The sequence below is a fragment of the Rattus norvegicus genome, chromosome 4 (genome assembly GCF_021556685.1).
Source record: "Rattus norvegicus strain SHRSP/BbbUtx chromosome 4, alternate assembly SHRSP_T2T, whole genome shotgun sequence".
In the NCBI taxonomy this organism is placed as follows: Eukaryota; Metazoa; Chordata; class Mammalia; order Rodentia; family Muridae; genus Rattus; species Rattus norvegicus.
Window position 1 is genome coordinate 162597544 of NC_141537.1, and position 24567 is coordinate 162622110.

A 24567-nucleotide genomic window follows, 5' to 3' on the forward strand; every position below is an offset into this window, starting at 1 on the left:
TACTGTCTAAACTGTCCCTACTCCGTGAGAAAGGTCACTCCCTCCACTAGAAACTGCAGCTAGACCTTCAAGGTCAGTGTCCCATCGCACACGTCTTCTGGTATCTCTGTTTAATCACACACATTTCCCCAGCTCCTTTCCTTCCCTTGACCCCTATACCCTCTGTAGCTTCTAACTCCCCATTACTGAAAGAAACATCACATCACAGCTTCCCTTAATCCTACTCTAACTGGACTCTGACCCTGCTACCTTGAGTATTCATTGGTGACCGCCAATACCTAGTCAAATCCCATTGCTTCTTCTCTGACATTGTCTTGCCTCACCTCTTAGCATCGCCTGGGCTGCTCTTGAATATTGAACAACCTCCCAGATATCATCTTCTTGGTTCCTTTGCTGGCCCTTGCTCGCTGCAGAATGTCCAAGTAATGAGTGGCCAATCAGCCCTATCTTTGTCTTGTGTCTTTACTCCTAAAGGTTTGAGTGACATCGCCATGTTGATGATGGCAAATAGAAGTCTCTGGTGGCTCTCCCTGGAACCCTAGAAACATAAAGTCTTCCTCAACATTTGGGTACCCGAAGTGAGGCACCTCAGATCCATCACAGGTAAACTGAGGTCTGGGTTACTCTTTCTCTCCTGCTGCCCCTGTGAGCCCTCTGCCTGCAGACAGCCACCTTCACTCTATTGCTCCCCATACTTTCTCTCCAACCCAGCAGCAGTAGGACTTCTGGCCTCTGCTTCTGAGGCTAAGACCCAGCTCATTTCTCTCCACCTCTGTGGCTACCTCTCAAGGCGTACACCTCCCTCTCTCTCTCAAGCCTCTGGAAGTGCAATGGTGTTACTTGTATCTGCAACCCATTTCAATGTGCATCCACCATAGGCAAGACTACTGCCCTGCTTAAAAACCCTCCAAATGTTCTGACCCGAAGAAAGAAATTCAAGAGAGTGGCCTCTCTCTCTCTCATCCCTTCCTTCTCTGTGCTGTAGCTATGGGCCTTTTGTGCCCTGGGCATGCCTAGTTCAAACCTGCCCAAAGTTCTCCCCCTCTGAACTTGGTATTTTGGGTTGAACATGGCCTCAAAGGTTGTTAATTCCTGAGCATGACAGTGTTTGGGAATGGCACCAAGCAGAATGTCGGATGATGGGAACACAGTGCCAGCAAATGGATTCGATTGATCTCAAGGGAAGGAACAGTCATGCCGGGAACAGGGTTTCGGCCTCTTTACCCTCCCACATTTCCACTGTGAGTTGAAGCAGTACAAGTCCCTTACCAGATACAGCCAGCCAGTCTGGGACTTCCAAGCATTCAGAATGGTGAGCCAAATTAAACATCTTTTCTTTATAAATTTCCCAGTCTCAGATATTCTATTGTAGCCACAGAAAACAGACAGTTGGTCAGCCTGTTTCCTTCATGTTCCTCAAACTTGAACATAAATGTGCTAGTCAGAGGGCGTATAACCTAGCATTGAGTGGCAGGTCCCCGGCAACCCTACCACCCAAATGATCGGAAAAGCATGGTCGCCATGTGCTCTTTGACTGGCCACTGCCTTCTTTAGCATCTGTAATTCTGCTTCCCACTGAAAGGAAACTGAGTGAGTCAGAGACCTACTTGTTATATTCCTTGCTCTGTCCCCAGAGCCAGACTCATGGTGACACAAAGAGAAGTTTGTGGAATGAAATATCTTTCTGTCTCTCATGGAGTCTGTGGCAACTGGGTCAAACAGCTAACGGCACAGGTGGCAAGCTGAGGCCACACCAAAGTAGGTCTCTGACCTATTTCGAAGTAGTGTGTAGTAGAAGGGCCCCATGGTGCCTGGTCTCTCGGGTCAGACCCATGGGGACATCTGGCACATTATGGGGTAGCAGGAGAGTTCTGGGGGTACAATAGGAGGTGTATCCAGGGCATTTATCCTTATAGAATAAGAAGGCTAGGCTAGACAACTCTTCATGGCCCAGGGTTCCAGCTTCCTGTTCCACCCTGTTCCCAGGTCTGCCAACGAACCCAACCTACTTCTCTCAGGAACACCCCTCCCTTCAGGCTCTTTACTCTCCACCCTTTGGAACTCTGAACGGGAGCCTTGTCTTTTGGATTTGACCTTTCACCCAGCTACCTTAGCCCCACTGCCCCTGCCAGCCCTGCCTATGTTCCAACCCACTCCTCACACTGTGGCTTCTGATCTACCTGCCACTGTCCAGACTCCACCTCCACCCAGCACCAGGTATGCTCCCATAATGTTGAGTGCCCTGTAGCCCAACACTGAGCACGGGGCATGGCAACTCTAGTCAGTTTTGCTGATGGAGAAAGATTCTGAGGAGGTGGCCTAGTCAGGGACCCTTGCAGGTCTTAGCATACTGAAGACGGGTCTCTGAGGGAGAGAACTGGGAAAGTCACAGGTCGTGGGAAGGTAAGGGAACACATCTATTGTGATCAGCGTCCAGCCTGAGCCAGGCCTCACTCCCCAGCACAGCCTGGTAGACACCCCCTAACCCACCACGCTGAAAGATTCAGAGGTGGGCCTTACCATTGTCCAGGTGGTTGGCCTTAATGATCTTCTCTGAGTAGTCAGAAATACTGGAACATTCAATCTAGAAAGCACACAGAACAGAAGAGACAGGAATTTTAAAAGCACAGCTGGCTGCTAAACTCTGAGCCTTCAAAGTCCCCAAAGGCTCATGGGAAAAGTCCCAGCACATGACACTCCTGGGAAGCAATGGGGCCCAGTAAGAGGAAGTTAGGAATTGGAGATATGACCTCGGTTCCTTCTCTTCTTCCTCTCTTGGCTTCCTGACCTCCATGAGGGAAGCAGCTTTGCTTCACCAAATGATCCTACACTGACATGTGGCCTCACCAGAGGCTTGGCAACAAGACCAACAACCAAGTACCAAAACCTCTGAACCTGGGTCAAAATAAACCTCTCTACCTTTTAAGTTGATTATCTCAGGTATTTTGCCATGGTAATGCTAATCAGACAAAGCACCCAGAACCAATGGGAAAACAGTTGATGTCCAGAGAGATGAACGACCTTGGCCGCAGCCACACAATAAAATTGTGGTAGCTAGAAAGCTAGAATCTGTTCTTTCTAATCAGGTGGCCAGTGTCATTTTACTAAATTGGCCAGTTTGCCAAGAGATTGAAAGCCAACTGTGGAGATCCCGAGGCTATGCTGGAGACTAGGAGTAGCTGACTGATCTCACCATCCTGCAGAGAGGGGGATGGAAAATGGCAGAACAGACTGACCAATCTGAGGAGGTGTGAAGGTTTACCATGAACCTCCCTCTACACCCCATCACTAAGTCCTGCCTGGGTAAAGTGGGCACGTTCTAGGACAGGAATTTCAGGACAGTTATCTGGGCTGTTCTTAAGGTTCCCTTCCACCAAGGAACACAAACGCAAGCTAACTCTGAACCTTTGAGCAGATATGGGTAAGTGTTCCCGAAAGACCCCATGTTGATGTCTCAGTTGGTGTTACTGACACTGGTGGAGCCTAAAGTTAGGTCATTGGACACACTTCCTCAAATGTGATATTAGGATCATACACCCTTCTTCTTCCTTCCTGTTTTTCCCCTCCACCAGGAAGTGAGCCCAAACCAAGGAACCGACTGACCGTGAAATGGAACCTTTGAATCTGAGCCAAGCAAAACCTTCCATCTTTTAAGATTGATTGTCTCAGGTATTTTGTTATAGTAACTAAGGCTGATTAATATAACCCTGCTGTAAACTCTTCATTTGACTGACAGAATCTATTCTCTTTTGCTCGGAACTCTTTAAAAGATCCCAAAATCTCTAAGAAAGGACTAAAGTTTTTGAGAAATAAATTTACCATCAGCTGAGAGCAGGGCTACATAGGAATGATTGGAGGTCAAGATCCATTCCAAAGGTTAGAAGCTTAGAATGTGTTGTCAGAGGGCTCTGGGAGCAGAAGGGCATTTCCCAAGACCTTTACCTGGCTCTCTGACAAGAGGCCTGGGGTTAAGGCGCTGGGGCTTGGGAAAGGTCTGTAGAGGTTGTTGTAGACAGTCACTGAGGGGGTTACTGATGGCCTCTGCCAACTGCCTAGCTTTGGAACTGGAAATATCTAAGCTAAGTGAGACCTAATTGACAGATGCCACTAGCTGTGCTCTGCCCTAGGAGGACCCGGCCTTCCTTGGTTGTCAGGCCCTTCCTTGGCTTTCAGGTTTCATTTTCCCATAGGCAGTGCTTCTGTCCTCTTCCCCTTCTTGGTACTCTGTCACCCCATGCATGTGTGGCTCCTGAGGTTAGCATCAAAGAACACAGCATCTCCAGCTAGATAGCCGGGCACATCCTAACCTCCTCCCAGTCCAGGAGTTGGATGAGGGTGAGTTGAGTCCAGGGCCATCCTGCATACAGATCGCCTACTCTGGGAAACCCACAGGCTGGGCTGTGGGCCTTTGCCCCTCCCTTTCTTCGTTGGTTATCCCCCTTTCCTCCCCTCCTCGGTTTCTGTCCTCAGTGGTTGCTTCATTCTTCTTTACTTCTACTTCATGGGCTTCTAGCTTATCTCCGAGTCTCTCTAGCCTGCTTCTCACCTCATATCCACCTCCTCCTGTCTCTGACCATGACTTCTGGCATACCCCATGACCTCCCTCCCTCCCCTGAGGACTGGACTGTGGTCAAAGGAGAAGCCTGGAACAGGAGCAACTGAAACGAGATATTGAGAAAGAAGCTGGTCAAGCCTGGCAAGGCCGGAGCCACTTATGACAGGCAGACTCTGCCATGTGACCACTGGGAAGCACTGAGCAGGAGTCCTAGCAGAAGCTTATCTGTAGACCCCCATGACACAGGAGCCAGGGACAATGTCCCCTGCTTAGCCTCACCAAGGTTGGCACTAACTTAGGTCGCAGCCCTGCAAGAGACAGTGTAGGGTCACCAGATGGACTCAAGGCCACTGAGATTCATGGCATCTGGGCTCCATGATGATGAGGAGTTTTGGGAGAAGGAAGTCTGAAAGAAGGAAGGGGTGTGGCAGTGATGTCGATGCTGCCGCTGCTGATAGTGATGGTGGTGACAATGATGGTGATGATGATGTGATGATAGTGATGGTTATGGTGGTGGTGATGATGATGTTGATGACGGTAGTGATGGTGGTGATGACAGTGGTGGTGGTGATGATGGTGGTGATGGTGGTGATGATGATGATGATAATGATGATGGTGGTGATGGTGGTGATGATGGTGATGATGGTGGTGATGGTTGTGGTGATAATGATGGTGATGGTGGTGATGATGGTGGTGGTGGTGATGATGGTGGTGATGATGATAGTGATGGTGGTGATGACAGTGGTGGTGGTGATGATGGTGGTGATGGTGGTGATGATGGTGATGATGGTGGTGATGGTTGTGGTGATAATGATGGTGATGGTGGTGGTGATGATGGTGGTGATGGTGGTGATGACAGTGGTGGTGGTGATGATGATGTTGATGATGGTAGTGATGGTGGTGATGACAGTGGTGGTGGTGATAGTTGTCATGGTATTGGAACTGCACTGTAATCGATTTTCTCTGCTCCTCTAGCACGAGAGATGGATTAAGACTAGGGATGTGGCTTGGTGGTACAATGCTTGCCTAACATGCGCAAGGCTCTGAGTTCCATCCCAGAACACAACAAAATAATAATAATAATAATAATAATAATAATAATAATAATAATAATAATAAAGAGGTGATAGATCAGGGCAGGTTCTTTGAGGCAGGTCCAGAGAAAGCAAGAGGCAGGGACTACTCTGCTGAAGCCAACACAAGGGAGAGTGACATGCTTACCCCAAACACCTTCTTGGCCCCTGCTTTGGCAGCAAACATGGAAAGGATCCCTGTACCACTCCCAACATCCAGAACCACTTTGTCCTTGAACACGTGCTTATTATGGTACATGGAGTTCCGGTACGTGAGTGTCCTCACCTCATCCTTCAGCATTTCCTGCAGTGGGAGGAAGAGAAAGATGCCGTCAGGGGACTCACGGCATGTGGGAGCACACCTGGATCGTAGGCAACTGAATCATCCCAGGACCGTCTTCTGGAACCACTGGCATTGCTGGGCCATTAATGAGGATACTGTAGTGCATAAAGGTCACCCGGCTCATCCCAAACAAAGGCTGCTTTAAAGTCTACCTGAAAGATAGCTGGGAATTATAAGAAAAGAAGTTTGTGTCCAGACCAGCTCCAGGTTGCACGAAGCCTGAAAGAAAGGTCAGTGCAGCACAGCACAGGAGATCCAAGAAGGAGTCAGTAAATGGTAGTCCTCCTTAAGCTCCCAGCAACTCTGTTGGTTCACATCTTAGAAAGTTAGTACCTGGACAGAAACCCAGGAAAATACCCAGAAAGGGACCCTATTCCAGGGTGCTGTCCCAAGCCCACTTCTGACCAGCAAACAGATCTTGAGATTCAAGCTGATTCTCGGTGACCTAGAGGATGACCTCCCTTTTGGAAGGCCTCACAGCTCCCACTCTGGGTTCCATTAGAAGTTTCGGATCACCTTCTCCTGGCCCTGTCCTCTTAAGTCCTCTCTAAGTAAAACCGTGGATGGAGAGAACAGAAAGGTCCATGGTTGATTGTCTCTTACGTATCCCTCTTCCTGCCACCAGTCTTGTCTGTATTTACAGAATGACCATGCTCTGTCCATTCACCCACACTGTGATTCAGCCATACTCTGACCACCATTGTTTCAGCACCCTGTTGATGATTGGTGAATGACATCAACACAGCCAACTTGCTCACTCCAAGGATCCGGAGGCTCTGCGTAGAATGTCCAGGAAAAGCATCTCAGTGAGCCTTCTGGTAATGAGCAGATCCCTGCTGCTAAATCACAGGGGATAGGTTTCTCTGCAAAGGGCGCCATTCAGCTCATCCCTACTCCGGTATCCTTTCATATTCGGTGATCCAAGAAACAGGGGGTGGGGGTAGGGGGCTGGAGGCCATCACAGGCCCAGTATTAAAAGACCAGTGTGTTACCCTAGTGGGGTTTGGAGATGGCCTACAGAAGCAACAGGAGGGACTGAAGAAGCACTTCCCCATGAGAAGGTTGCTAAGGGTGGGGTAGAGGTGTTTTCTGTGACTTGTGGACTCTTTTAGTCAGCTCTAAGGTACATAAAAGTTTGGGTTTTCTGCTAAAACACCTGACTCAGGGTACCTGGTCTGGTATCCAGTTGACGGCTCTTTCCCAAACATCCAAACATAGGCCAATCACCCACATGTGATAAGTAGACAGGTCATCAGATGAGTAATAAAGCCGGGGAGAGCCAGGTTCGGCAGTACTGCAATCCCAGCACTTGGGAGAATGAGGAATGAGGGCTACCACAAGTTCAAGGCCAACATGGCTATATAGTGAGGCCCTGTTTCACACACACACACACACACACACACACACACACACACACACACACACACAGAGCCTTGACAATGTGGGTCATAGCCAGAGATGTCAAGTCCTGAAAGAATTAGAGATAGTGTAGAGATACAGGGAAGACTGTCTTCAGTGTGCTTGGGGCTGGTTTCCAAAGGGAGAGTTTCAGGCAAGCCAGCCATTCAGGTCCTGGATCTAGTTCCCAAGTATGGTGGATTGAAAGAGAATGGCCCCATAGTCTCATATATTTGAATGTTTGGTTCCCAGTTGGTAGAGTCTTTAGGAAGTTTTAGGAAATGTGGCATTATTGGAGGAGATATGTCATTGAAAGTGGGCTTTGAGGTTTCACAAGCTCATGCCCAGTCTCATGGTCTCTCCCTCTCCCTCTCCCTCTCCCTCTCCCTCTCCCTCTCCCTCTCCCTCTCCCTCTCCCTCTCCCTCTCCCTCTCCCTCTCCTCTCCCTCTCCCTCTCCCTCTCTCTCTGCAAGTTTTGATTAGATGTGAGCTCTCAGTGACCGGTCCAGCAACATATCATGCCTGTCTGCTTCCTGCCATGACAATCATGGACTAACCCTTGGAAACTGTAAGCAAGTCCCCAGATAAATACTTTCTTCTAGAAGTTTTCCTGGCCATGGTGTCTCTTGACAGCAATAGTATAGTAACTAAGACAGCAAGTGTCAGCTAAAGTGAGAGCACAGAGCTATGGGCACTTTTAACATCTGCTACATAGGTGCACCCTCTCTCTGGGATGGACACTTCTGCTACATAGGTGCACCCTCTCTCTGGGATGGACACTTCTGCTACATAGGTGCACCCTCTCTCGGGAGTCTCTTCTGCTAATATAAAGTCTACACAGCCTTAGCACGGTTGATGCTGGATGGGAAAGCCAGGCCAAGGATGCTTCGAGGAAGCACACGCATTCCGGAGCAAGCATCTGCCCCTTCCAGGACCAGGACCCTTGGAAAAGAGCACTTGTCCTCAGTCCTCCTCACAGGCCAGGCTCACCACATACACAGGAGTCAGCATGGAGGACCTCTGACCTCCCTGGTCCAGGCAGAACTGAGCCTCTGATCAATGAAAGGCAGCGTGTGACAAGGGCGGTTACAAATGAAGTCACCGAGCCAAAATGAGAAGGCTGAACTTCTAGCTGCCTTCATTGGTTTCTAGCATTATTCGAAACCACGGTTAGGACAAGGACCGGGCTGTTTTAAGGCCTTGGATCACCCGGGAACACAGTAGCGGCAGAAGCATAGGGAGAAGCTGAGGAGTAAATGAGGCAATAATCCAAAATGCTTGGAACGACACCCAGTACAAATAAGCATTTCACAACTTAAAAACCGCTGACTCCTGATATTAAAAACCTCCCCAGCCTGGCAATTTGTTTGGATGCAAGCAGACCTTCCAGCACCATCACATCGCCAGGGAGCCTCAGGAGCTAGTTTGCAGAGACATCTTCACAGCGAGAGCCAGTAAACATTCACACCTCCCTCACCTCACTACTCTCCTCTGTTTGTGGAGGATGGGGATGTCTTCTTCCCAGGGTTCACAGGATGGAGTAAAACAGATATAAATGACATGGCTAGAACTATACCCAGCATGTGGCAAGGAGCAGACAACACTGACTGCTTGGGGGCAGTTTGGAACCATGTTGGGGAATTACATAATGAGGCGTGGTGTGGGACTCACATCCTGCACCCACAATAGCCCTGAGGCTTGCTTCTTTCTAGGGCTGCTACAAGACTTCCCTGTTGGGAAGGGGGGGTGGGACCAGAGTGTCAGAGGCAGGCCTGTCTACTCGGTCTCAGCCTCAGCTCTTCCCCCTGGAGATACCCCTTGGACAAATTAATGGGCATCATGGCCTCCAGGAGGCCGTGTTGGCTTGGAGCACTTCAGCTCTTCTCCAGTGTCTGGGGCTGGTGATTAGCAATAGACTCAGGGCCAGAAGGTAAAAACAAATACCCAGAAGCACCCCTTGGTTGCTCCCTGCCCCTCCCCCAACACTTGTTGCTGTACGTGTGTTTTCAATTTGTAGTTCAGCCTGACCAGGAACCCACAGTGTAGCCCAGGCTGGTTTCAAACGCTCAGCAGTTCTCTGACCTCACCTCAGCTCCCAAGTGTTGGGATTATAGATGGAATACACAAACACCTGCTTCTACCTACTCACCTGCTCCAGGCACTGTCTTAACCATGACTTCCCAAAGGGTGGAGGGAAGGTCACTGTCAGGGGCACTTGAGGAGGTAGGGAGCTGGGCATACAAGCTCTGCCATCTCTGTAAACAGGAACAAAATTACACCCGTCTGACTGGTCCCCAGCCTGGGTGCGTTACCTCGTGGATCCCAAAGTGAGCATATGAGTCAAAATAGTAATCTCTCGATGTCATCTCCTCGGGATTCAGCAGCTTGGACATCTTGCCCCGTCCTGGGCAGCTGGGCTGTGTGGACACATGGTGGACGCATTGCACAGGCTTCGCTGGAATGACAGGCTGAGGGGGCTGAGGGGGGGCACTGCTCACCTGAAGGGAGAGAAGGTACCCAAATTAGTCCTGCTTCAGAGATTTCTGATCTTCTCCCCCCCCCCCCCCGCTCCACCAGCCCAGCACTAATTGGCAATGACTTTTCCACCACATGACTGACAGCAGCCTACTGATGCTCCAAACAGACCCCGATTGACCTCAGTTTTAGCTCTTACAAACTGAGTAGTTTGAACTGATCTGGGTCTCAGTTTCTGTATCTGTCAAATGGGGAAACAGTATCACCATTTAGCAGGACCAGGAAGAAACATTCAGCAAACAGAAGGATGGATGTGTGGAGAAGACGGAGGTAGAGCTGGCTCTCAAACAGCAGAGGTTTTGGTATGACTTACCCAGGGCTCACACAGTTAAGGTTTGCTCTGCATTGTAGTGAGGTGAGAGGTGAGAGGCAGAGGAATCATTAAGAGGTAGAGTGGCCAGGTCAATGGGGACATGCACACGAAAGTAATTAACCTCTATGAAAAGCAAGGCCTCTCTCTCTCTCTCTCTCTCTCTCTCTCTCTCTCTCTCTCTCTCTCTCTCTCTTTCTCTCTCTCTCTCTCTCTCTCTCTCTCTCTGGATTTTCAAGACAGGTTCCTCTGGCTGTCCTGGAACTCCTTCTGTAGACCAGGCCGGCCTTGAACTTAGAGATCCGCTTGTCTTTGCCTCCCGATGCTGGGATTAGAGATATAAGCACCCCTCACCACCCCCCAACACACACACCTGTTCTCCTTTTCAAACCTATCCGTTCCTGCTGTCGAGAGGTTCTTCTCAAGGCAGAAGATAGCACAACGCTCTTGAACCTTCTGAACCACATGTCAAAAAAATTGTTTTCTCTATAAAGTACCAGCCTTGGGTATTTTATTACAGCAGCAGGAAAATGGCAGCTACAATACAACATCAGGTGATATTATCCACCACTCCACTCTGTGCCTTAAAAAATAAAATATCCCATACCTCTTAAGAGGGCACTGAAAATTAGCCAAATTGGAATTTGTTTTTAACGAACCCAGAAAAGGGCTGGGCATGTTGGGCATGTAGTAAATGCTCATTAAACCAAATCAAATCTCATGGACAGGAATGAGCTTTGGAAGTGAAGCCCCTGAATTTATCTCACCCACCACATCATACCGGGCTACAGACTTGCTACCCTCAAATGTGGGTCTCCTATGTTCTACTACACCAGGGCTGTTGCCTCAACCCTGAGCTCTGACTCTCATTTGACCTTGAGTTTTAGCACCACAAGCCCCCCACATTGGCTGACCTCTTGCCTGAGCATTGTCAACTACTGCTTCTCTGGGTCTTCATTCTGACGGCTATGCCCCAACCGCTGCTACTTGGTCTTCACTCCTCAGGCTAAGGGAGGAGGGAGATGGAGGTCAGAGGTGACCCAAATGAAACAGTAATGCCAGAGGTCTGCCTGTCTCTAGGATGTGTACATTTCAATGACAGGCACGGAAAGGGCCTCAAAGCAAGACACGCACTAAAAATACCAAGATAAATAGCTGGGTGGGTTTTCCCAAAGTCTGGTTTTCTTCCATTGTGAATCAGTCCTGATTCAGGGATTCCATCCTGACTCGTGGATATGTGACCTTAGGAAGTTGTATATCACCAGTACATCTTTCTTCCCTCCTCAATAAATCCAGAACCTAATAAAACTTCCCAAGGAGCAGGCGAGAGAGCTCAGGATGTAAAGTGCCATTGGGGAAAGCTCAGCTCTCAGCTCTTGGTTTGCATTGCATTTTATGAATGTAAGAACTCAGGCATAATCCTGTCACTGGGGAGGTGGAGACAGGAGGGCACTGGCTAAACAGTAGCATAATGGGTGAACCCCAGCACCCAGAGAGAAACCTCAAAAGACAAGGTAGATGGCTCCCAGGGAATGACATGAGGTTGACCTCTGACCTACAAATGTATATACTTGCACATAATATACAGTTGTGTGCACATGTATAGGAGCTTGATGTGTGTGAGCATGCATGGGTGTGTGTGTGTGTGTGTGTGTGTGTGTGTGTGTGTGTGAGAGAGAGAGAGAGAGAGAGAGAGAGAGAGAGAGAGAGAGAGAGAGAATCTCTCTGAAAGAATAGTCAAAGCACCAGAATCATTTTCTCGGTTTCTCTTAGCACTGGATATCAGCATGGCATACATACAATAAGGGTTTCACTATTGCTGCTAGTATTATTACTACCATCTGGATCACATTAAAAATTACATATTTCCTGTCTTAATTTGTCTCTCCATGAGCTGCGTCAGCTCAGACTTACAGTCAAGGGGAAAAGTGACCCCTGGAATGGAGCAGATGGAGAAATACAAGTGACACCAGCCCCGCTCCTACATGAGGCAGAGCCTCAAGACTGTCCTGTGCCTGAGACTAGACAGGAAGGAGCTGCATGGGTCAAGGGGTGTATCGCATCCTCATGGTGCCTCTGGGCTGCCACCTCTAGCAACAGCAGGCTTCCCAGTTTAGCAACACAGGCCTGCGGGTCAGCGAGAGGCCGGGCTGGCTGGTAAGTGGGCCTGCCTCATCAAAATGCTGCAGGTGTGCCCACCCTCTGCTTGGGATGTTGGTCACGGTCTCTGGAAGGCTAAAAATAGATCGTGTCAATTGCACGCTCCCGTGCGGGCTGCAGAGTCACCTCCAGAGCTGAAGACAGCTGTGCACACAGTTGACCCCAGCACTGACTCCATTTCAATACATTGAAGAGAGAAAAACTTTCAGCTGGCCCAGGCACTTGAGTGTCAAGGTCATGGGGCTTCCAACACCCTTCAGCTGTCATTCAGCTCTGAGTGCAAAGACTTCTTTTCCTTGGAATTCTCTGGCTTCCTGTCTTCACGGTCAACCTGGGAGGTAGCTTCTACATGTCACACATTGCACGAGGCAATGAGCTGAATGACTACTTGGCCAAGGACAAGGGAAGGGCGCTGAATTAAATAGCTACAAGTCATGAGGACAAAGAGGTGATCCTGGCTGGTGCGTAGTCCCCAAGGCCGCCCAGTAGGCTAACTCAGCCTTCTGCAACATAGACTTGTGTGACAGGTATGCTCTTCTCATGGTGGCCTTGAATTCCGGAGCATTAATCTACAGGAGAGTTGCTTTGAATTCTAGAGACAGCTGCTGAATGCCTGCTGCTATGAGGCACTGCATAGAAGAAATAGACCCAGGGGGAGGTGCCACCCAGAACTTCTGCTTTCTAGACTCTGAGACCTTTTGCACCCTCCCCAGAGGCTTCAATAAGGCACACTCTACAAAAAAAAAAATACAAAAGAGGTGATTTCCCTTCAAGTGGGAGTCAAGAAATCCTAGCAGAGGTGGCTATGCTATGAGCAGGAGCAGGGGGCTTTGTCAATGGGTTTTAAAAGGTTCAGTTGATAGGGGTGAATTCGGAGAAGAAGAAGAAGGGTGGTTTGAGCAAAAAGGACAGAGGGTGGGTAGGTGGTGAACTTGACTTTGACGGGGAGAAGATGTTGAGATTGCAGAAGAGACTACTGAGAAAAGGTCATGCTCAGGCTAAGGGGGTGGATTTAAATACAGTAGGCAACGGAGATCCCCGCCCCATGTACACGGGGTCCCACGTCCCCGTGTTTGAATAACGCTTTTGGAAACGGAATGTGATCTTCGAGTGCAGGAAGGAGCAAGGAAGGAAAGGGTGTCCACGGCACAATTTAGGAGGCCATCTTCAAAGTCCAGTTAAGGAATAATGAACATCTGAACCCCTGGGGTGTTTGGAGGGGCTGCCTGCCAGCACAGCCCAGAAATAGAACCCATAGGGTTGGCAACTGGCGGAACATGGGGGAAGAGACAGAAGCTGGGAACCGAGATGCCGTCCACATTTCCAGCCTGGATGAGTAGGAAAATAGTGGTGACATTAACAGAAATAAGCAAGTCAGCAGGAAGAGCAGGCTGGGGTGGGGGAAATAATGAATCTCAATTTGGATATGTGGAGTTTGAAATGCCATCGAGCCATGTAAGAAAAGCTGTCAAGCAAGCGGATACGAAGGAGGTTCCAGTCAATAAACACCTTCTACAGGACTAAAAGGCGCACCCTCACATATGCGGCAAGGAGAGGTTAATGCGCGCTTACGGAGAGAGCACCAACAAACCAGTGAGGAAGAGATGAACGCCCCAGCCTAATGGGGAAGAAGAAGCTTCTCATCTGTTCATGCACAAATAAAGACTAATAGCAAATTAACACACAACTTAAATGCTGGGCTCTGCTACAGATGCGACTAAATTCAAAATAGAACAAAACCTTACCTTATCCCTCAAAACGATCAATCTCTCTGCACTTGAAAGATTGTTTGGGACAGGGGAAGGGAATAGGGGGAGGGAGGAGGCACTTCTGTGCGTGTCTTGTGCAAATGTAATTAAGTCAAGACTTTTTAGAAAGCAGTTTGATAAAAATTCATTAAGCGCATTAAAAAGCACAAATCCTTTAACCCGCAATTTGCTTTCCCTACATTTAACACCGAAAGAGAGCTATTTATCATCCTAAGTACGTAGCTCTCTGAATTTCATGATGACCAAAGCAAGGGTCAATAGATGCTTCACAGAACAAAACTGATTGCAGTAAGTCATGTGCATCTTGCCAGAGAATGCTATGCAGCCCTTAAAAGTGTAAGAAAAGCGGATTAAGACCACAGGCAGGTGAGCACAATAAACTGTTGGTTGAGGAGGACACGCGGGAGAATAGACGGTGTGGTTGTGTTTTAATTAAAACCTGCTCACACTGGTGCTCGGAGAGGAGACTTAGGGAAGGCACCAGAATTGGCAGCTCTTGTCACTGGGTATCGACTGGGTCATGAATAATTCATTCTTTCTGATGCTGCTTTCGCAAGTAGCAGGAGGTAATATTAGAGATGAATATGAAGTGCAATTCCAGACCCATGGAGGGAAACTGAGGCTGGGACTCTGTCTTGGGAGCCTTTGGAAGGACAGGGTGAAGTAAGGGCATGCATGGGAGAGACCACAGGGAAAGAATGGGGGAAATATGTAGGGAAAGAGCCCCAGTCACCAGCCTTTAAGGGCCTGATTGGGCTCAGGGGACCCAGAGGAACAGGCATGGAAACAGGAAGACAATGGGGAGAGAGGATGTGTCTTCAGACAGCCCTTCATCTGGGGACATGTGACCCAGGTGTTGATTTCAAGTAGGGGTCTCTAGAGCAAAGCCTTCTTTCCTTCAACTTTAGTAACCAGCCAGGGAGACGAAGGCCAGGTTGTCCCTGGTTCTGAAGTCTGCCAGCCTCCTGAGAGGCGACCTTCATTCTGTCTGTGGACAGAGAGGTGTGACCTCTCCCAGGAGGCTGAGGGTGAGTGGGCAGTACCGGGTTTCACTTTGCCTTCCACAGCTACCTGCTGAGCTACTGTGAGTGTGCTTGGAAAGAAATTCAACAGAGGGGTCCATGATGGGGAATACAGACATCCAGTCTCAAAGGATGGTTCAGTCACAAATGAAGGCTCACTCTGGGAACTTGGTCATGTAGCAGGCTCAGCTGCTTGGGCTTGGGGCTCTAGAAACATGGAGGAACAGAGGCCATTGGTCCTGGTAGCCATTTCTGTAAGGTCAGAAGGTCTGACTCCTCCCTAGGAAGGAGGCTCAAAGAGGGCCCCAGAACATTCTTCCGACTATTTAGTAAAATTTATGGCTGAGAAATCAGGAAGGTTTGAGGGTACACTGGAGCTTACAGCCCAACTGATGCCCAACTTCAGCACCTTTGTCTCCCATAGCCTTGGCCATTGAGCTCCAGTGTAACTCCCAATCCAAGCCCCTTCCTCATCCAGTACTCCAGTAGGGATCGAGCCCAATCTACCCTCGGCCCTGACCATGTCTGCTCAAAACAGCTGTCCTGCTCAGAGAAAGTGCTCTGCACAGTGACCCTCACCTGGTCCTGCCCATGGCTAGGGCCCCAGGTCATGCAGAAAACCCTGCAAGGCTTATTTCTGCCTCCTCCAAGATGCTCAGGGTGCCACTGTTTCCCAGTAGTCTCTCCACATGGTACATGATCTCTGTGTGCTGAAAACCTTGCCCCCTGTCTGCCAAGGCTAAGGGGAAGATGATTTCTGGATAAAAGGTTTTGAACGGGTCCTTCCAGGGACTGTAGGACTTCCCCCGGTGGGATAGGATGGGAGCATTTCAACCTAGCCCTATCTCCACCTAGAAAGGGAGGGAGGCGGCAGGTGATTGGGGGATGATGGTTCATTCTGATTGAGTGCCCATTCTGCTAAACACTTTGCAAACATTGCTCGGTGAAGGTGTAACAACTTGACAAGGTGCTGGAATGCACAGCCCAAAAGGGAAAAACCTAAAACTCTCAAGCTCTAGACTTACTGGCAAGAGTCCAGAGTTACCGCGTCACAGAGCCAGGCAGTAAACCAGTACTGCAACAATGCCAGAGACCATGCTGTCAGTGCCGAGACCACTGCACGCTTGGGTCAGCCATGCCAGGCCTAACACAGCTGCTGCCTAGACCAGGGCAGGCTAGCCCAGGAAGGAGGTCCAGCATTCAGTCCAGAAACCAGGTGCGAGCCAGTGAGCTGCTCTCGGAACATGCTTCAGAGAAGCCGGGTAGACACGTCTCCCATGTTTCTAGGTTTAAAGAGAAACCACAGTGGGTTTGAGGGTGCAGAAGGAGAAACTGAGGCCCATGTAGGACGGGGACCTGCTAGGGTGAGCTGGAACTGGAGCTGTGAGAGACAGGAAAGACTTGGAGAGGGGACAAAGGAAATCACAGGGTGAGCACAGGAAGAGAAAGGTAGGCTGCAGGACGCAGAACTGCCAATCTCTTCTGCATCCAGCAGTCAAAGCCCACCTGAGTCCCTTGGGCTATAAATGACTCCTCTTGGCTCCTAGTCCAAGCTTTCAAACCCTCCCTGAAAACAGAGGACCACTACAGGAGCTGGCTCCTGCTCTAGCCTCCAAATCCTGAGAGAGCTTCTAACATCACATTCCAAGCAGCCTGCGTGGCGTGTGGTTGCCACCGAAGGAAAGAAGTTGAGTGTGGGAGACAAGACTCTACAGGCAAGTGGGCTGCCCTGGGCTCCCACACTCCTCTCTCAGATGCCCTCCTTTTCCATCCTCTCACCTGGTGCTACCACCAGAACCATTCCTAGACATTCTCTGCACCCTCGTGCCGTTCCATACACCCTCCTGAGGCTGTGATCTAAGCTGTGGCTGAGTCTTTGATGATGGCATGAATAGCTATCTGTGCTAGCGCCATCTGTCATCATTATTGGGGTACCAGAGTTCCACACAGAGGGAGAGCATTCTCACAGGGGGTTTCTGAACAGTCCCTACTTCCTAAGACCATATCGGGAATAGGGAGCTTTCAAGACCACAGGTGGTCAGAGTGCATCCTCCCATGCACCTATGTTTTCTGACAGCTGGGCTACAGAAGGGGTTCCTGGATCCCAGGAGAGAAACTCTGTGGTCTGTGAGCTTGGAGGGAAGCAGTGTTTAGGTAGGTTGGGTCTCAGTCACCGCCAGAACCCCAAGAGTCGGGGGCAGTGGTTGGGGCTGCAATGTTCAAGTAACACCAACCTTGCCTAATGCTGTCGCCCCTTCACACCTGGCCGCTAGATCCCTAATTTGCTCAAGATCGTTCACCGCACAGCCACCGCCAAATGTTCTCACGAAGCCCAGAGGTCGGAGCACGGGTCCCCACCCTGTCATCCCTCTTCACATGCTGTTTTGTGACCATGGAGTCAGCCACTCTCTAAGCTGGCTTCTCAGAAACCATCTCTCTCAAGTTGTCACACCACTCGCTGCTCTCTGTTCACCTCACTAAACGAGTTGGGATTAAGGGGCTACGAGGGCAAAAGGCAGTGGTGCTCAAAATATGGATTCCAGACCACCAGTATCGACCTCCACTGGGGAGGGGGGTCCCAGACCACCAATATCAGCCTCCACTGGGGGCTTAGAAAAAGTATAAACTCTTGGGCAACTCAAGAAATCACTGACTCAGAATCTACAATGGGATTCCGCAGTCTCTGATCAGAAAGCTCCCAGGGAATTCTGATGTACTGTCTGGTCTGAGCACTGCTGGTCCCTGTGGGTACTTCCCCACCTGGCATGTTACAGAGCAGTGAATGACTCTCAGGGGGGTGGGGAGGATGAGGGATGGGGGAGTGGGAGTGGGGTACCATGGTCAACTGGAGTGATGAGCTAGGAAGAGCTCTTTGTGATGTCTGTAAGCCTTTGATATGCTAAAATGAAGTGTCAGTCTTGGAGGAAGAGGGTGAATTCCTGGCTGGGAATGCTCTTTTCCCAAGGGGTTCTGAGGGAGTGAACCTGGACTATGATTTAGCTTGATTTCTAGACACCAGCCCTGTAGACCCTCTCAGGCTCCCCCAGGGCATGGAAACAGACCTCATGGGGTGAGGCCCACAATCTTCAAGCATCCCAAGCTCCCAGATGACGATGCTTATGTTGACCTGCCACCCTCGGCCCCTCTGAGCCCCTGAACTCCTATATGGCCCTCACCGTGGAAGCTGGGTACTACTCAGGTGCTACTAAAATTGACACAAGGCCAGAACAGGCTGCACACGCCCCCGGGGACGGAGACAGCTGAACGTTCTAGAAAGCACATTAGTTCTGCAGTAGGTGCTTGGAGACTGGACGGGTTCCATCACATTTGGGCCATGTGGCCTGGATTGATCCCTGACTGACTCACTAGAACTCTAGAACTCCTTACGGTGCAACTGGAAGGCGGTAGTGGTACTGCGCACGGTGTCCCAGTGCTTCCTGTCAGCCCCTGACTGTCTCTTTGTGGCACAACAGCAATGCCTGCCTCAAATCAAAACCACACGGCTCCCACACAGCACTCCCTCTGTCTCCTGGATCAGTAACCGCTGCGAAAGCATCGCCTGGATTTGTTGGGCCTGACCTATTTTTTAAATAAACCGGGGCTGTTTTCCATTCTTAGTCACTTTTCTCCCAAGCCTCCACATATTAAATTCTCTTCTTATATCCTCAGATATTTGGGCTGCAAACGATGTCAGGTTAATTGGATGCTTGGCTCCTGGTTCTTCCTCTTCAATGGGCTTGGAAAGCAGATTTCCCAGGCTAGCATCCCCTCCTCCTCCCTCTCCCCTCCTAGGGCAACAGGATCCTCTCTCTCTCTCCCTCTACTATGGCTGGAAGGAGGCTGCTACTCACCTGGCTTCCCCTCTGCCACTACAGGCAGATTTACACGACAGAGACCATCTCTGTTGTCTCTTCTGACCGTCTCCTCTGACTCTTCTCCTCGATGGAGTTAGGGAGCCCCTTCCCTTTGGACTTTAGTCACATCAGCCCTGTGGGGTCTGTACTGCGCTCCTGAGTCTGGTCTTCTCAGGCTGGGGTCTGAGCAGAGGGGTCTGTCCTGCGCTCTGATTTCTATTTACACAGACCGGAGACCTGTGGATTCTGCCTTGACAGATCATTGCCATTTTCAACAAACATCCCAAAGCTGTCCCCTCCTGTCCCCTCCCCTGCTTTCACTTCTTTGTAATAATGCATTTTGCCTCTCCCCCAGGGCCACTAGGGTGACTAAAACTCTGAATGTGCCAACAGATGGAGAAAATTCTCATGTGTGACATGGGACCGTAAGAGAGACGGTTCTGGGCACCTAATTTCAAGCCACAGTGTTATTTTTGGACGTTCTCTGGGCCCTTTAACAGCACTAAGTACAATGTCCATGGCTGCCCTTTGTGTGCTGTTGTGACAACTGTTACACACACACACACACACACACACACACACACACACACACACACCTACATTGTCTGCTCTCCAGGGGTTCATCAATTCCCCATCCCACTTCCCACTATTCTCTGAACTTCCTGGATTCTCTGGGACTGACCCCTGCAGGAAAGGGCCACCACTGGAGACCAGACCTTTCTGAATCCTGGGGCACCAGAGTTTCACCCGCCTCGATCCTGAGATGAGCCTGAAGCTGGCCTGAAGCTAGTAGTTCTGACTGTGCCACGACTGTAGCTGTCCATTCTCCAAGAAGGAACCCCTTTAAACTGGCTTTCAGACAGACTTCCTATGTCTCTGGTTCCCCTGACACACTAGACACAACGGCATGTTGATGGCACGGCCCTTACACTGGTCAGTTGGCATGGCCAGTCACCAGTGACACCTCCACCAGCATCCCTTCTGCTTACTGAGCTCTGCCTGGTCCTAGGAGAGTGGAGAAGCCTCCCTTTCCCTCACGCAACCAGACAGCAGACACTCCTTGAGAAGATGGCCAGGTGGCTGTGAGAAAGACAAAATTGAGCATCATTGGAAGGAGGCCAGTGATGTGCTCAAATCCCTTTGGAGGGTCCACCGCACTCAGGAGATTTTTACCAGGAGTGTCTTGTCTCAGGAAATTTCTAGGAAGCAAATATCTCAAAGATGCAGCTAGCTTTGACTAAGACTCCTAACTCCGTCCGTATAGACCACAAGTGTCTTCAAGTGCACACTCAAGTGTTTCTGTTAGGCCTTTCCAACCATCTTTTCGTACTCCAGTGGCACAGGCAGAGGAGACTCACTGCGGGCTCAGCCCAGGAGCTGGTTCCTCATAGCCCACAGGTCCTATCATTTGGGTGTTATACTGAGAGCTTGGATTTTACTGCCTTTGGATTTGGGGATTTTGTTCTGATTTTTTTGGTTTGTATTTTGAGACAAGATCTCTGACTATGTAGTCCCGGGTGGCCTGGAATTCCGTGTGTGTGTGTGTGTGTGTGTGTGTGTGTGTATCAAGATGCCTTTAAACGCACATAGATCTGCCTCCTGAATGCTGGAATTAAAGGTACAGCATGACACCTGGCCAATTAATTTTTAACACATTTGTGTGTGTATGTGTGTGTGTGTGCGTGCGTGCATGCGTGCGTGTGTTGCAGGGGCGGTGCTTGCCGTGATGCGTAGAACTCAGAGGACAACTTGTGGACTGGTTCTCTCCTTCCACCATATGGGCCCTGGGGAACGAACTCAGGTCGTAAGAGCGGGCAGCATGTGATAATACGGAAAGATATTTCAAGAGTCTGGTCCAGATGATAGCTACACAAGCTTACGATGGATGGTTCCCGGTTCTCATGGATTCCTTTAGACATGTACCACCTGGTCCTAACAAGACTATTTTCCTCAAAAAAAAATATATTTCCACCTGGAATTCCAGCAGAAGAAGTTGATTTCTTTCATCAAGGAATCTAATATGAATATTTTTTTTACACTGGCACACACGGAAGAGGGATGAAGCGTGCCAGTGGAAACACAAACTTTAGATTTTTTTTTAAAAAAAAGCATTCCCAGATAATCCCAACAACTATTTTAAAGGGCAAATGAAACATAGGAAACAAAGGTTTAGACTGAGTGCGCTGGTGCACTCGGGACGCAGATGTAACCTGTCTGATTTGTATACAGTTCCACATTGGCCAGGGATTACAGAATGAGACCAGTCTTGAAAGGAGAAATGCCAGTTCTCATGTCACTGAACACCAGACGATGGAAGAGGTGATGCCTGAGGGGTGAATTGTCCCAGTGGGGCCTGGGAGAAGTAGCCAAGCACAGCAGAGAGGAGTCCACACTAGGCAGAGCTGGTGGACCTCTGTCACTGAGAGAGACGGAGGTAAGACCCGATGCTGGCAAGGCAAGCACTCCTAAAGGGAAGTCCTGGGGAAGGACAGTCTTCAGAGAAGGTGAACTTCTGCTGGGAGTTCCCAAGGATTCTGCCAAGGCGGACCACATCAAGAATGTGAAAGAACCACATAACACCAGGAGAAGAAGCCCCAAAAGGACAGAGTTACTAATTGGCAGTGTTCACAGGGCCTGGAAAGTTTCTTGTCCCTCCAAACCGATGTGAAAAGTCTGCGATTCATGAATACTAAGAGTGTTTCATTGCTAACCCCTCCAATACAAAATACCTAAAAATACCCAGCACCCAACCACAACAGCAGAAACCATAGTGTAAAAATTTATCCAGTAAAAAATTATCAGACTTTCAAAGAAGCAGCAAAACACTGCACAAAACATCTACAGTTAGGAGCCATTCCTGTCACATGCGTGTTACACTACTCCCTAGAGGCACATATATGTTGAGAGTATACACTGCTGCCCTGTTTGGCCATTTTGTTAACTTAAAACAAACTAGAGTCATGTGGGAAGAGGATACCACAACTGAGAAAATTTCCTCTATAAGGTCTGGCTGTCAGCAACCTAGGGGACATTTTCTTAATGAGAGATGATGTGAGAGGGTCCTGTCTATTGTGGGTGATGTCACCTCTGGGCATATGATCCTGCATTGTATATGAAAGCAGACTGAACAAGCCATAAGCCAGCAAGCAGCACTCCCCGGTGCCTCGGCCTCAGGTCCCTTGCCTTTGATTCCTGCCCTTACATCCTTCAATGACTATGATGTGGAATTGTAAGGTGAAATATGTTCTTTCCTCTCCACTTGCTTTGGTCATGTTTTATCACAGCCATAGAAACCTAAGACAAAACGGGTACCAGGTCATTACAGACCAGACCGTTTATCTTTAGGAAGTTTGAACTTTGGGCTGTAGAAGCCTTTGAGTACACAGAGCTCTATAGACTGTTTTGTGGGAGCTTTGAAGACAGTGGAAGGCAATGCAGACAATTAAACCAAACCAAGGAAGAGGTTTAAGAGTTCTTCAGTTGACAGGGGCAACCTCCAAGACTCTACTGGGATGGGTAACACGATATTTTTTTAGATTTACTTATTTTATAATTGTGTGTATTGCTTGCATGTTTGTCTACGAGCCACATGCATGCCTTGTGCCCTTAGAGGTCAGACTACAGCATCTGACTCCCTATTAACGGATGCTATAGATGATCATGAGCAGGTGCTAGCAGTTAAACCTGGGTCCTCTGCAAGAGGAACAAGTGCTCTCAACCTCTGAGCCAATTCTCCCACTCTTGTTCATGTGATTTGGCGGGGGGTGGGGGGGTTGAATTAAGAATCTGTAATCCTGGTCAGCTGGGGCTAAAGAATCAGCAATGATTAACAGGAGAACAGCACCATATAATCACAAAGTTTCCTGGGAATGATTGATGCTGGTTAGCCAGTGTTGAGAAGCTGGCAGTAATTAAGAAAAGACCAGCATTGTTGGGGTGAAATCTGGAACAATTTCCTCAGGCTAAGCACACAGAAGTTAGGTCCCAGAGGGCTGCATTTCATAGAGACAGTTGAACTTGGTCATTTATAAGAGTCCCTCAAGAATAGGGAGGCAAAGTTTAGAACAGAGGCAGAAGAAACACCCATTCAGAGCCTGCCCCACATGTGGCCCATACATATACAGCCACCAAACTAGATAAGATTGATGAAGCAAAGAAGTGCAGGCTGACAGGAACTGGATGTAGATCTCTCCTGAGAGACACAGCCAGAATACAGCAAATACATAGGCGAATGCCATTGCAAACCACTGAACTGAGAACGGGACCCCCCTTGAAGGAATCAGAGAAAGGACTGAAAGAGCTTGAAGGGGCTCGATACCCCATATGAACAACAATGCCAAGCAACCAGAGCTTCCAGGGACTAAGCCACTACCCAAACACTATACATGGACTGACCCTGGACTCTGACCTCATAGGTAGCAATGAATAGCCTAGTAAGAGCACCAGTGGAAGGGGAAGCCCTTGGTCCTGCCAAGACTGAATCCCCAGTGAATGTGATTATTGGGGGGAGGGTGGTAATGGGGGGAGGATGGGGAGGGGAGCACCCATAGAGAAGGGGAGGGAGAGGGTTAGGGGGATGTTGGCCTGGAAACCAGGAAAGGGAATAACAATTGAAATGTAAATAAGAAATACCCAAGTTAATAAAGATGGAGGAAAAAAAAAAGTCCTTCAAGTCGGATTTTTGAAGGCAAGAAAGGGTCATGGAGAGCGGCTGAGGCTTAGCACTGTGAGAGGCCACTGATGAAGAGGCAGCTTCAATATCAGTTGAAGGCTCAGGATTGAAAGAGTCATAGAGAGAGTCTGTAGCAAGGTTGGAGTCCCTGAGGAGAGCCCAGTAGACTCTACCAGCAAAGGAGCAGCTGAGATAACCACCAGGACAGCAGTGGGTGTGGGATGGGGTTGTTCTGATCCTTTCGAGTTGTGTGTGTTGTGGATGGCAGAAATGGAGAAGAGGAATGGTCTAAGACTGCTGGAGCCTGAAGGATTATGGGTAGGTCCCAGAAGTCAGATATTGAGTTTTGCACTGTTAAACTATGTGTTTGCTTTGGTTTAATTGTGGCTGTGCCCTGGTTACTCCCTCTTGGAGCAAGAATGTGTGTAACTTATTTGCTTTTTCTAGGAGTCAAGAGAATTTAAATTTTAGAGAGACTTTGACTTTTTAAAGAGTCTTTGGGGCTTGGGGGAAATTTTGGATAGTTTGGAGACTTTCGATATTATTTTAGAGAGGCTTTGAACTTTAAGAGACACTTTGCATGTTTTAAAACAACTTCGGGCTTTTGAGATTTTTAAGTGTTGAAAATTTAAAGACTTTCAAACTTTTAAAAGTCAGAATATTTGATGTTTGTGATAGTGGTATTAGTATGAGATGCTAGGAACAAGTAAGAAAGGCAAGGTTATGGCTGAATAGTGGTGTGCTTGTGCGTCAGGTTGACAAGGGCTCAACTGTCCCTGTTGCCTTTCTTTGCTTGTCAGCTTGACTCAGTAGTAATTACCTGAGAAGAGGGAACCACCACAGAGAAAATGCCTCCATGAAACTACCCTGTAGACA

At 49.0% G+C, this 24567-nt stretch overlaps 1 protein-coding gene across 1 annotated transcript in view; it reads right to left on the minus strand.

Annotated features, from left to right (window-relative positions):
* Nucleotides 1-24567, minus strand: part of Prmt8 (protein arginine methyltransferase 8) — an 81339-nt gene that overhangs the window by 34700 nt on the left and 22072 nt on the right. The window contains 3 exon segments of the mRNA NM_001271385.1: nt 2521-2584; nt 5777-5932; nt 9682-9867. Of these exon segments, the coding sequence (NP_001258314.1) occupies nt 2521-2584; nt 5777-5932; nt 9682-9867 (406 nt within the window).